Source organism: Physeter macrocephalus, chromosome 14, assembly GCF_002837175.3.
Source record: "Physeter macrocephalus isolate SW-GA chromosome 14, ASM283717v5, whole genome shotgun sequence".
In the NCBI taxonomy this organism is placed as follows: Eukaryota; Metazoa; Chordata; class Mammalia; order Artiodactyla; family Physeteridae; genus Physeter; species Physeter macrocephalus.
Genome location: NC_041227.1, coordinates 16686385 through 16699138, shown reverse-complemented (window position 1 = coordinate 16699138; position 12754 = coordinate 16686385). Strand labels below are relative to the sequence as shown.

General features: G+C 52.9%; 1 protein-coding gene across 2 annotated transcripts in view; it reads right to left on the bottom strand.

Moving 5' to 3' along the window:
• The window catches only part of PTPRT (protein tyrosine phosphatase receptor type T), a 1083615-nt gene that overhangs the window by 17487 nt on the left and 1053374 nt on the right, over positions 1-12754 (bottom strand). For both annotated transcript variants that reach the window (XM_024128402.2, XM_024128403.2), the window contains 3 exons: positions 11119-11268; positions 9428-9601; positions 5457-5588 (listed from right to left, as the gene is read on the bottom strand). In XM_024128402.2, the coding sequence (XP_023984170.1) occupies positions 5457-5588; positions 9428-9601; positions 11119-11268 (456 nt within the window). The remainder of the gene's footprint in view (positions 1-5456; positions 5589-9427; positions 9602-11118; positions 11269-12754) is intronic.

The window sequence follows — 12754 nt, the reverse complement described above, 5'->3', positions numbered from 1 at the left end:
GCTCCATGGGGATTGGGGATTTTTTTGTGCCTCTTTTGTGCTTTGCTGTGTCTCGGTTTGTGCCTGGCACACGGTAGGTTCTCAGTAAATGTATGTTGATGAATGCGTGACTGAATGTGGCCCAGAAAGCGTGCTCCTTGACCTTTAAAAGACCTCCCTCTGGCTCAGCACGCCTCTTGCCACTGGTGAGGTGGCCATCTGCCTTCTCCTTGCCTCTTCCCAGCCTGCTCCCTCACGGCTCCTGATGGACACTGATCCGGACATGGATTTCTCCAGCTCAAGCCACTCTCCAGTCCGGCACCCCAGGCTGATTCTGGCTTTCCCCAGGATTTCAGTCTCTCACTCTGCGCGGGCTCTAACTCCTACGCTTCTAGGTCTGAATTTCTGTTTTCATTTTTGCTGCCTGTCTTAGCTTCTTGGAACTGCTGTAGCAAACTGCCACGAACGCAGTGGCTTAAAACCACACAAATTTCTTACCTGGAGGTTAGAAATCTGAAATGAGGCTTCAGGGGTTAAAATCAAAGTGTCAGCTGAGGTGTCTGTGTTCCTTTCTGGAGTCTCTAGGGGAGAGGCCATTCCTCATCTTTTCCAGTTTTAGAAGCTGCCAGCATTCCTTGACTTGTGGCCCGATCACTCCAATTTCTGCTTCCACTGTCACATGATCTGTTCCTGACTCTCATCCTCCTGCCTCCCTCTTATAAAGACTCTAACAGCAGGGCCACCTGGATAACCCAGGACAACCTACATATCTCAAGATCCTGAACTTCATCACATCTGCAAATTCCCATTTACCATTCATACCTTCGTAGATTTAGGGATTAGGATGTGGACATCTTTGGGGGTCCAAGATTCTGTCTACCACACAGACCCACCCCATGGTGGGCATAGAGGATTCTAAACAAGATAGTGGGTGTGGCCTGACCAAGAAGAGGGCTTCTCTCTGGTGTCTGGTCCCCGTGGACTCTGGTCTCATCATAGAGCCCACAAAGATGCAAGAGATCTTGTCAATGCTATTGGGTGTAGTTGAAGAGGTTCTTCCTGATGTGCCCATCAGAAACCACAGTGTCATTCGCTGGATGTTGTGGTTAGGATTTTGCCCTGCTAATCTGACCACAGCCCTTTGGAGTCCCACAAGAGCTTAAAAAAATCTCTAACGTCAATGAAATTGCTTTGGGAGCCTTTATCTTGAGCCCCCCACTGCTCATAACTGTCTTTGAGCAGCAGCCACTACGGAGAATGGAAAAATATCCGCGGCTGGGGATGGCTGATTGAATGACGTGGTATAGGGTTCTGAACAGAAGCAGACAGATTTGGCCAGCAGTGCAAGAAAATAAAGCACTTGGAGATCTTTCATCCTCTGCACAACCTTATTTTGCTACAAATTATAGGTAGTCACCAACACAAGCCCTTACCGGTTGGTCCCCAGTCAAACCACAGGATGTGGCACTGGTCCTCTTGGGACAATCTAACAATACTCAGGACCTCTGGCAGACCTGTCTATGTTGCTGGACTGGCCAAAGTCATGGGCTGCCTCAGCACGGGCAGGCTGGCAGACAAGTGGTGATGCCACTTCAAAGCGCCGCCCCTCCAGGTGCTGAGGGCGGCTTTTCTGATGCTCACGCTGTGTCATTGTTTATTTTCGCAAGGTGCCCAGCTGTTGTGGTGATGATATTTATATCAATAAGTACTCTATTCATCTGCTGATTTCAGGGGATGCTTGCCAGCTGCATATGGCAGCCAAACTCAGGGCACTTCTGAGCCTGGTGTTTTTGCGTTTAGAGAATCAGCTCTCAAAGACTGCGCCAACATCTGGAGCTGAAAGATCTTCATTCACCCAAGAGCCACCCTTGAAGGGGGAGCTATAGCCAATGACCTTGACCCTTGCTACTTTATGTGTCCCAAAGTGAGGTTCTTTGAAACTCCTCCTCTGTGCCTGAGCTCCGGTTTTGCAAAAAGGGAGGTTGGAAAAAGGGCTCTGCTTCTTCACTCATGGGCTCATGGACCAGAGTTCACTGTGTTACTTTTTCAGGCAAAGGGATGGGGAGGTGATGCCTTCTGACTTTGGAACTCTGCAGGGGTCTCTGTTTTATGGGAATCTGTCACATTTCATGCTTATCTCAGATTCTAACCGTCCATCGTTCAGGCCCTAAACCTTGGAGTCATCCTTGCTTCCTCTTTTGCTCTCACATTCCCTATTCAGTCTGGCAGGATATTTTGTTGGCTCTACCTTCAGGATATACCCAGAATCCACTCCACTGCTACCACCTAGGCTCAAGCCACCATCGCCTATCACCTGGATTACTGCAGGGGCCTCCTCTCTGTCCTCTCTGCTTCTGCCCTTGGCAACAACCCTGCCCCTTCCCGCACCAGCAGTCTGTTCTCCACACAGTAGCCAGAGGGAGGCTTTAAAGAAAAAAGTCCAATTACTTTTTCAAGTCGCTCCTCTGCTCAAGACCTGTCATTGGCTCCTCATTTCTCTCAGAGTAAAATCACAAGTTCTTCCTATGATCCCCAAGGCCCGTATGACCTGGCCCTGCTGTGTCTCTGTGTCACACCTTCTGCTGCTGTCCACACTGGCTTTGCTCCACTGGCAATGGCCTCCGCCTGTTCCATCACCATAAGTCCTTGGTGCGGGTCATGCCCCTGCCTGGGATGCTCTTCCCTGAGACGGTCACGTGGTGCATTCTTGCACCTCCTCCAAATCTGCGTTCAGATACAACCTTCTCTATGAAGCCCACCTTCATCACTCAATTACAGGTGCAGCCCGTGCCCCAAACCAGCCTTCCAGCCCTGCCCTCTTCTTTTTCTTTTTCCATACACTTGTCACCTTTAACATATAATTAAGTAAGTCCGTTACAAAGTGTTTGCTGTTTATTTCTCTCCTGCTTGAGAATAGAAGTTGCGTAAAAGATGGGAATTTGCTGTTTTGCTTTCTCTGTCATGTTAACTGATGCATTTCCAAGCACCTAGAATAGGCTTCTGGCAAATAGCGGCTACTCAACAAATGTGGAATGAATGAACAGACGCTCTCCTGAACGACTCCTACATGCACAACCCAAGTTGCGCTCAATTTTGTCCCCTACTACAGTGGTCCCCAACCTTTTTGGCACCAGGGACCGGTTTTGTGGAAGACAGTTTTTCCAGGGACCCGGGAGGGGGGGATGGTTCAGGCGGTGATGCGAGCGATGGGGGGGTGGGGGTGGGGAGGGGCAGACGAAGCTTTGCTCGCTGGCCCTCCCGCCGCTCACCTCCTGCTGCGCGGCCTGGTTCCTAGCAGGCCAAGGACCGAAACTGGTCCGTGGCCAGAGGGTTGGGGACCCCTGCCCTACTACCTGTTGATCCTTGAACAACATGGGTCTCAACTGTGCGGGTCCATTTATATGCAGATTTTTTCAATAGTAAATAATATAGTACTACAGGATCTGTGGTTGGTTGAATCCGTGGGACACAGAATTGCGGATATGGGGGAACCGCGGATACGGAGTAACCGCGGATACAGAGTAACCGCGAATACGGAATAGCCTCGCACACAGAGGTGCCCCGTACATGGAGGGCCGACTACAGATTATAAGCGAATTTTTGACTGCATGGATGACTGGGGCCCCTAACTCCCGCTTTGTTCAGGGGTCAGCTGTGATCTGCTCCTCGCCTTGCCCTCCCAAACCTCCTGCTGCCTCTCCACTCCTCCCCTGCCTTCCCCACCTTGGCCAGTCGCATCCCAGATGCCTGACTATCCACACTAGAACCCCTGTCACCATCCATGACTTCTTCTCATTCACCTCCCACATCCAACTGCTCCGTAAACCTGCGGACCTCTACTCTCTCCTGTTTCCAGATTCTTCCCCAGACCCAGTTTCCTATCAGGAGTTCTACCTCTGCCACACCCCCACTTCAGCTCTGCAGTGTCTCTCCTCCCTGCACATCAAGGGCTTTCTACCTGCGCTCCTAGAACACCAGGGGTTCCGCCAAAGTGCCCAGAGCGGCTGACTCTCCCAGGAAGGGGCACCAGGAGGAGCCCAAAGATTAGTGTGGGTGGAGCTCCCGACCCCACCTCCTGCTTCACTGTTTTAAAGGCTGGGCTTGCACGAAAGCTTTCATTCCCAGAAAGGATTCTGTTGCACGAAAGCTTTCATTCCCAGAAAGGATTCTGTTGCTTCCAAGAGTAAAAGTCTGATATTTACCATACTGCGGGCCAAGACCCAAACCCCTTAGCCTGGCACGGGAGGCCCTCTGCAAGCTGGCCCGGCTGCATCGTCCAGCATCACCACCCTCTTCTCCTCCTGACATCCCCCCAGCCCCACTGCCACCGAAGCTGTCCTGCAGACGAGCCGACACAGTGACCCCCGCGGGCCTCTGTCCCTGCTGTTCCCTCTGCCTGGAGAGACTTACCCAGCGGACTTCATCCCCCAGACGCCAGATCTCTGCTGCCTTCTTCCAGGCCAAAGTCACCTTTCTGAAGTCTTCCCTCACCCTCTGGGCAGAAGTAATTGCTCTCCGTTCCCGGCCAGCACAGCACTTCGCGGCTGACCTCTATTATAGTGCTGCCACATGAGGTGGGGACAATTTGCTCATCTGTCTCTGTGGCAGGAGTGCGAGCTCCTGGAGGGCTGAGGCTACAGCTCAGATCCATTTTTCTTCTTCCCACACAAGGCCTGCCCAAGGCCAGTGCTCACAAGGGAATCCTCTGAGTTACTCTGGGTTTCCTTCGAGACAGTGATGGGATGGCTTTCCAAAACCCTACAAGGCCAAATATCACCGCCTCCACCCAGGAACGGCTGCCCTGCCACAGGGGTGTGAGCCCCAGAAGCTGCCCCACGACACGTGTCCTGTGGCCTGACTATGGGGATGTGCTGTAGGCACATGATGCTTGGAACTGTCACATGCAGAGGAGCTAAGGCATGGAGCCGGCTGGGACACAAGGGTCACCTGTGATAAAGCCAGGCCTCGGCAGGGTGATCAGTGGGCAAAGGGTCAATGGTTCAAACCCCAGGCTCTGTTTGGCTGCATCACAGAGCGGGGAGAGTGGTTGAGCGTGGCCGGGTATCAGGCTATGCTGCACGGCTGGAGGTGCTCAGAGCTGGGGCAGGAGCCTTCTCTGTGAGCTCTGCATGATTAGGGGCAATACCCTGACCAGTGTCTGGGGGATGAAGCAACAGACTCTGGTCCTGGCCAGCGAGGGGGCTGGATAAAGCTCATAGACAGAGGGGAGTCATTGCTGGAACTGGGAGGGCCGGGGGGTGGCAGGGCCTGGGAGGGCCGGTGGGTGGCAGGGCCTGGCAGGGGACTCCCCGGTCTCAGCTGGAAGCTGAATGGGCTTGGCTTGGTGCTCGCTGGCAGACAGTGCCCACCAGAGGGCAGCTGGGTTGGGCAGAGGCCGCAGAGGGCGCCCTCCAACTCTTGGGCACGGCTGCCCGAACACACCTGAGCGCCTAGGGCTGGGCCGGGCCTCCTCCTACCTGGGCAGTGTCCAGCTCGTTCAGCATCACCACAGAGGAGCAGTTATAATCGAACACCAGCCTCCAGAAGTCCGCCACGGTGTTGGGTAGAGGGTGTTGTGTGACCACGAAAGCGGCAGGCTGCTTGTGGCTCTGACAAAAGAGCGACACAGGCTTCATGAAATATACACCCATCAGCGATGTTCTGATGATCATGAGGCCCAGATGGCTGCCAGGGGCCCCCTGAGTCTGCCAAAGAGATTACACAAAGCAACTGCCCGTTCTTATCTCGGGGTGCCCTGGTGGCAAAGGGGACCTTCTCATAATGAACTCATTCTCCTGCAGCCTAAGACATTTCATTAGGAAGGTGTCACTCGGATGGGGCTTATCCAATAAATTACTTATGTCTTGGAGCTCAGCAAATAATCATCATTACAATATGAAATGAAAGATTCTGGAGGCAGGTTTGCTGCTCTGCTGGCCAAGGCACCTCTTGGGATAAAAGGGAAATTTTATGCTGGAGGAGGGGTTGGCTCAGCCCGAGGCAGAGAGCCTCCTGAAGGGGCTTACACTGCAAGAGGTTCACTCCTGCCCCAAGGCTGGAATGCGGGCTGAGCTGGTCTGGCATAAGGTGGGCACTGTGTCCTGTGAGCCAATGGGGCAGCGAAGGTGCTCAGGTTTTAGAGTCAGGCAGACCTGGGTTCAAACCCAGCTTTGCCCGTTGTACGTTATAAGTCATTCATCCATCCACCCAATCATTCATTCATTCATTCAAGCACATTTATAGAGTGACTTTTTTAAAATCAGTGCTGAGCACTGGAAAGTTATTAGATCTCTCCAAATCTCAGGTTCTTCAACTGGAAGATGGGATTCATAACTCCAAAGGGATGGCTGTGGTACAGATTGAAAAGATATGCACGTGAAAAGAGCAGCCAGCAAGAACCCAGCTGTGAGCCCGCTGGCAGGGCGGGACCATCCCTGACTTGGTTCTTCATCCTCGGCGCTAGCATCATGGCCGGCACACTAGACGCCCAGGACAGGTCCAGCAAACAACTGAATAAACTCAGTCCCATGTAACAGGTGGGGAACTGAGGCCCAGAGAAAATGGCCTGTGTGAGTCTGGACTACATCTGAAGCTTCAGCTGGGTGCTGTTTATTACAGTACCTGTGAGAAGGTATTTGGAAAGATTGGGGAGCATCTCCGCTTCATTAGTGGTTTGTAAAACCTGAGAAATAACTCATATTCTCAACAAGTTTTCTTGAGTGATTGTTCATGCCTGTTTCCAGTGGAGTCACAGGGCAGCAGGAGGATGGGGAGGGAAGAAGAGTTTGCCCATTCAAACCAGGAAAAGCCTCTGGCAAAAGACTCTGCCAAATAGAATACCTAAAGCACCTGCCATTGTTCCTTTTTTTTTTTTTTTTTTTTTTTTTGTGGTATGCGGGCCTCCCCCGTTGCGGAGCACAGGCTCCGGACGCGCAGGCCCAGCGGCCATGGCTCACGGGCCCAGCCGCTCCGCGGCATGCGGGATCCTCCCAGACCGGGGCGCGAACCCGGTTCCCCTGCATCGGCAGGCGGACGCGCAACCACTGCGCCACCAGGGAAGCCCTTTTTTTTTGTGGTATGCGGGCCTCCCCCGTTGCGGAGCACAGGCTCCGGACGCGCAGGCCCAGCGGCCACGGCCCACGGGCCCAGCCGCCCCGCGGCATGCGGGATCCCCCCAGAGCGGGGCGTGAACCCGGTTCCCCCCGCATCGGCAGGCGGACGCGCAACCACTGCGCCACCAGGGAAGCCCCTGTTCTTTTATCTCTTGGTGTCCTGATGGCAAAGAAAATGCCTTGCAACCGTGGGTGCCACAGATGCACTAGGGGGTCTTGTCTTCGAAGGGTCTTCTCCTGCCTGTGGAATGGTCAGAGGAAGAATCTAGGAGAACAGAATGTTGAGTTCCCCCAAAAGCCAAACTCCAGTGGCAGAAGCTGGTCTGCAGACATTTCCAGACACGGAAAAAAAATCTAGGCTTTAAGAGTCAAAAGACTTGGGGTTCAGACCCTGGCTCCACCCTTTCTGAGAGAGCTGACCTGGAGACAGTCATGGAAATTCTCTGACCCTCAGTACCTCATCCAGAAAACTGGAATAATCATATCCAAATGCAGAATGAGATAGTCTGTGTTCAGGATCTGACATACTGCCCAACACATTCACTCAGTGAATGTTAGTTTTCTTTCCATTTTCCCTGTCTCTGTGATAAATGCTCTATTAGGCCAGCATACCTGACAAAGCCTTATCTGAAAATATGTTTGAGATCCGTGCTCCTGCCGGGTTTCAGGGATCAGCTGGCAATCCATTTCATGGATAACATCATCCTTCACCAAGGGAAACATTAAAAATTAACCCAGAGGACTTCATATTTTTCTGCTAGCAGCAAAGCTGCCATGGTTACCAGATAATGCCCAAACCAAGCTGGAATACAGATAAGGACTTTTTTTTTTTTTTTTTAAATAAGAAAGGCAAAGACCCCAGTGATGGCTCACAGGAGAAATGCCTGTGGACAAAGAGAATACAATCAGCATCAGAGCCTGGCAGAAGGCATTTGACTCCAGGCAGCATCTAATATACTAAGCAGAGGCCAGGAGCGTGTTTGATCCTTGGATGAGGAAGGAAAGGAGGGGGAGTTGGGACAAGGGGGAGACAACGCTGGGAGGCACTTGGAAGTGTGGGTGCACCCCCAGGCCCCACCTCTCACCACAGACGTGTGCGCGCACGCACGCACACGTACACGCACGCACGCATACATGCACCACTGACCTTGGAAGACTCCAAGCTAAAGCCTGCAGTCTTTCCTCCACATCCAGCTATTTGATCTGACCAGGACAAGACCCCCTGCTTCCGGACCCAGAGCCAGGGTTTCCATGGAGGACTTGGGCACCCTGTGGGCAGAGGCCAGGGCAGGCGCCCACAGAGCTGAGATAGGCACTGACTTCCTGCCACCCCTCTGCCTCTAACAAACACTTAGGATGCTTGGGGATAAATTTCAAGAGGATTAGTGGTCAGAGAGGTAGTTGGCCTTGACCCCAGCAGACAGTACCCCATGTGCCTTCCTGTTCCAGGTAAGATGGGAGGTTCCTGTGGGCTGGATGGACTTGGCTTCAGGCATAGGTGGGAGCGGGACCTGGAAGGGCTCTTCCCCAGTCAAGCAATGCTGTTCTTGGTCCCGAGTCTTGGGAGGAAAGATGTCTGCATCTTACTGAATCAAGCAAACTGAGGGGGAGGCTCAAGGAATAAATTCTAGAGTAAGCCAGGAGTCCAAGGGTCCAGCTTGCCACTAGCTCTCTGGGTATCTTTGAGTGAGTCTCCTCTTTCTCTGGCCTCAGTTTCCTTTGCTGGAAAGTGCATGGATGAGACTGGATGATGCACGGTTCCTTCCAGCCGCAAACATCTCACATCCTGGAAGTGGAGGGATGATAACTGGAAGTAGCTGGGGGACCCAGGACAGAAGCATACAAGTCAGGAGCATGGACCCACTGGGGTAGGAACATGACTGCCTAATCCCAACCCAGGTCAAGGTAGGTGTGCACTTCTTGGACTTGACGCTGAGAAAGCAGGACACAGTGCCCCTAAGAGAACAGTAGGAACATGGCTGGCATGCAGAATGTTTCCTGAACTGAACTTAAGGCTGAGAGTCAGCTCTGTACATAGCAGGAAGGGGGACTGGTCAGGCCTGTAGCCTCACTGTGGTGTCAGGGGGCCCACTTCAAGCTTTTGGTTTATTCTTTCAGACCTTTATGGGAGCAAAAGAGCTAAAAGCACAGCTTGTATATAGGTCTGGATCAGAGCCTTCAGGGGGAGGAAGGTCTTGTGGGCCAAAAAGATCAGAAGGAGAGGCTGGCTTGGGTAGGGGGATGTCAAGGCCCTGGGCTCCAGCCACCTCCCCCTTGGGAAGAAGCTTTTCCCTGGAATGCCAGCCAGGAGCTTTTCTTGGCAGGGCTCCGCTTACATCCATCAGTGCCGCATTGATGTAGTTGCTGGATTCTCCATCCACCGAGATGAGGAAGGGCAGGCAGCGGTCCAGAGGCAGGACATCCATGCTCCGATTCTTATCATGGTTCCGGGGCAGGAGACCGATGCTGCAGTCCTCGGGCCGGACACGAGGAGTCACGATGTTGAGGGTCTATGGGGTCAAGGGCAGATAGGCAGGTACTGCTTAAATGGTTGCCCTGAACAGAGGAGGCAGAGATGTTCAAACTCCCTTCATCCTCCAAGCCTGTCCCTCCAGTCCTTTTCCCAGGACTGTTCTCTTCTGTGGTGATGTTCTATCATCTCTTGCTGGCTGCTCCAGGCCCTGGGGGCTGAGAGCTTCTGCCAGGGGCTGTGGGACACCACCACAGGGCCAAGGCTGCAGGGACGGCACACACTCATGCGGGCTCAGACACAGGCTCTGAACACCTGCCAATCATTTGAGCTGAGTTACTCCTCTCAGCCATCCTGCATGAAATGGTGGGCCAGCCAGGAGGTCATAAGGTGGGGAGTGGGGGCAGGGAATCCCTAATGACTTTTAAATATCACTTGAAGTGCCATGGAATGAGAGAAATGATTTTACCAGCGTGCCTCTCAGAGAGAAAGCTGTTTGAGAATGGAAGGAAGGATGCTTGGATGAGATGCCCAGGATGAGTGAGAGACCCCCAGAGAGCAAGCTCTAGTATGTCTGAAAAATTCAGGGCTTGTGCTCTGCAGAGCAAGTCTTGCAAGTGTGGGGCTAGAGCTGAACTGCCCCAGCCAACAGACTAGATGCTACGGGCAACCACCAGAGGTCCGTGTCCTCCATCCTTCCCCCATTCAGCCCTTGGTCTCTACTCCGAATCAATAAAGTCTATTTGTTTGAAGGAGGACTAAGGCGTTGACCAGGCTGGGGTATCTGCCCGTGGAACCATGGACCTGCATTGGCCCTTTTGGTCCTGAAGCGCCTTTGCTTCCTCCTGCCTGTTCACAGCTCCTGTTGCCCAAAATATGACCCTGGCACTGACCTCAGGACAATGGGCTGGACTCTGGTTTTGCCTTACTCAGTGATTCAAGTCCAGGCCCCCAGACCAAAGCTGCCACCATTCTGGCTACATGGGCTCCAAGGGGGCAGATCTGTTCTGCCTGAGCTGTGCCCTCAGATGATGCTTCTCGGAGTTTAATGTGCATTTAAATCACCCAGAGATATTGTTAAATCACAGGCTCTCATCCAGTAGGTCCGGAGGGACCAAAGATTCTGCACGTCTAACAAGCTCCCAGGTGAAGCCAATGTTGCTGGTCTCGAGACCCCCCACCTTGAATTGTGAAGATCTAGGACACACTCCAATTGTACAGAAATATTGAGAAGACCTGAGTCCCTCCGGGGATCGAGGAGCTTGAAATTCACACCTGTGTCTATAAACTTCTCTCCACATACAACCTGCACTAGAACTAAATAAGCCCTCAGTTCCAAAACATATTCATAGTTAAAAAAAACCAAGTGTCAGCAATCACTGATTGGTGAGCAGTTGCTCATGGTGTGTATTTTATGTTCTGGAATTCCTTCTCAGCTGTCTGGAGCTGCAGACCCTGGAAGGATGTATACGTAGCCGTTCTTACAAGGAAAGCCCCAGGACGGTGCTCAGTGGCACTGAAGTTGGCTGGGTCATGGAGCCTGGGATGTGCTCCTACCTGAAATTCGTCTTTGATTTGGCTGGAGTTGGTCTGGGGGTCCAGCCTGCTGATATTGTAGTAGAGAGAGCGGAACTCGCATACCGGGATGGCCGTGTTGCCGCAGAGACACGCTTCCAGGATGGCGTCGTGCACAAACACATACTGCTCCTGCAAAGCCGAGGGGAGAGGGAACAGGGTACTGGGTAAGAAGGGTGGCCCGGGAGTTTCTTGTCCACGTTTCAGCCTGTGGCTATGAAGGACGGGCATGATTCAGGTTGCAGAATCACTGCTTTCTATCCTGTAACCCGAAGGGCCGAGTTGCCGTGTTTCTTGGTGACTGTCTGAGCAGTGCCGAGTTTTGCTCCCTGTGTAAGACTGAACAGCAGAGTCACTGATAAAAATTAGAAACTCCTGGACATGTGGTAGCAGGTGCCCGTGGTGTCCTGCCCATGGCCCGTCAGCTTTCGCCTTTCACTGCTGAAGGCTGCTTACTGCAAATCCCCGAGATTCAGGCTGAGGGCCTTTTTCCCCAGCAGGGCCAAAGAGTTAATGCCGTGGGAAGGAGGCCTCAAGCAATGCCAGATGGAGACCTGGGGATAAATGCCTACGTTCCTTTCTCGGGTGGGAAACTTGGAAGAGACACTCCACACCACCTCAGAGCTCCCCTGGCATGACTGGGCTCCAGCCGTCCACTGTGTCAAACAGCTTGTAAAATACTTTCACAGTGTCGACAGGCTTGATTTCCTTCCGTCCCCTCTCTCATTTCCCCACTTGCCAACCAGTGTGTCTTGGGACACAGCCATTTGTTCCAACGAAGGAAACCGCTTGCCCTCAGCTCCTTGTCTCAGGCTCTGCTCCTGAAGCGTGTAGCACCCCCCCCGCTGCCATCCCAGCTCTTTGCACCTGCCGCTCTCGTCCTGGACACCATCCCCCCCTTCTCTACACCTTCAACGTCTCATTCCCTTGGGAGAGTCTTCTCCAAATCCACCAGGCAGGAGTTGTTGCTGTTCCAGCATTAACAAACGTTTGTTGAGCGACTATTCTCCTGCAGAACTTGGCCCATCTCTTTATATAGAATGTTTATCCAGAGGCATCGTGGTGATCTATTTGAACGCCTATCTCTCCTACCAGACAGCAAGGACCACGATGTGTATAACGCCAGGCAGTGAGCCTTCCTTCCACATGCATGAACCCAGGAATAGACAAAGCAGCCTCTCAGCTTTAGCAGCCTCACCGAGAAGACTGCAGACCGGCCTGTGGGAGTTGGCTTGGAGCCTGGAGCAGGGTCCTAGGTGTGTGAGCCTGTAAGTGAGGGAACTGCCTGCAGAGCCTGCAGTGACTGGCCAGGCCCAAAGCCATGGTGATATCTCTTTGCAGGGTTGATGATGGATGCAGCTCTTTATCTGCCCCAGCTCTGCTGCCCGGGCACCTACAGCCTCACTAGAACCAGAAGATGGGCTCGTTATAGGCGTAGCAAACCATGGCTTCCAGGCGTAGGATAGGCAGAAAAGGGTTCCTCATGAGACAGTTGTGGTTCAGGAGAAAGCACGTGGGACATGGGGTCACATGGACCCAAGTTCTACCACTGTCTGGCTATATGAGGCTTTGGGGACACCATTTCTCAGTTTCTTCACCTATAAAACGGGGGTACTAG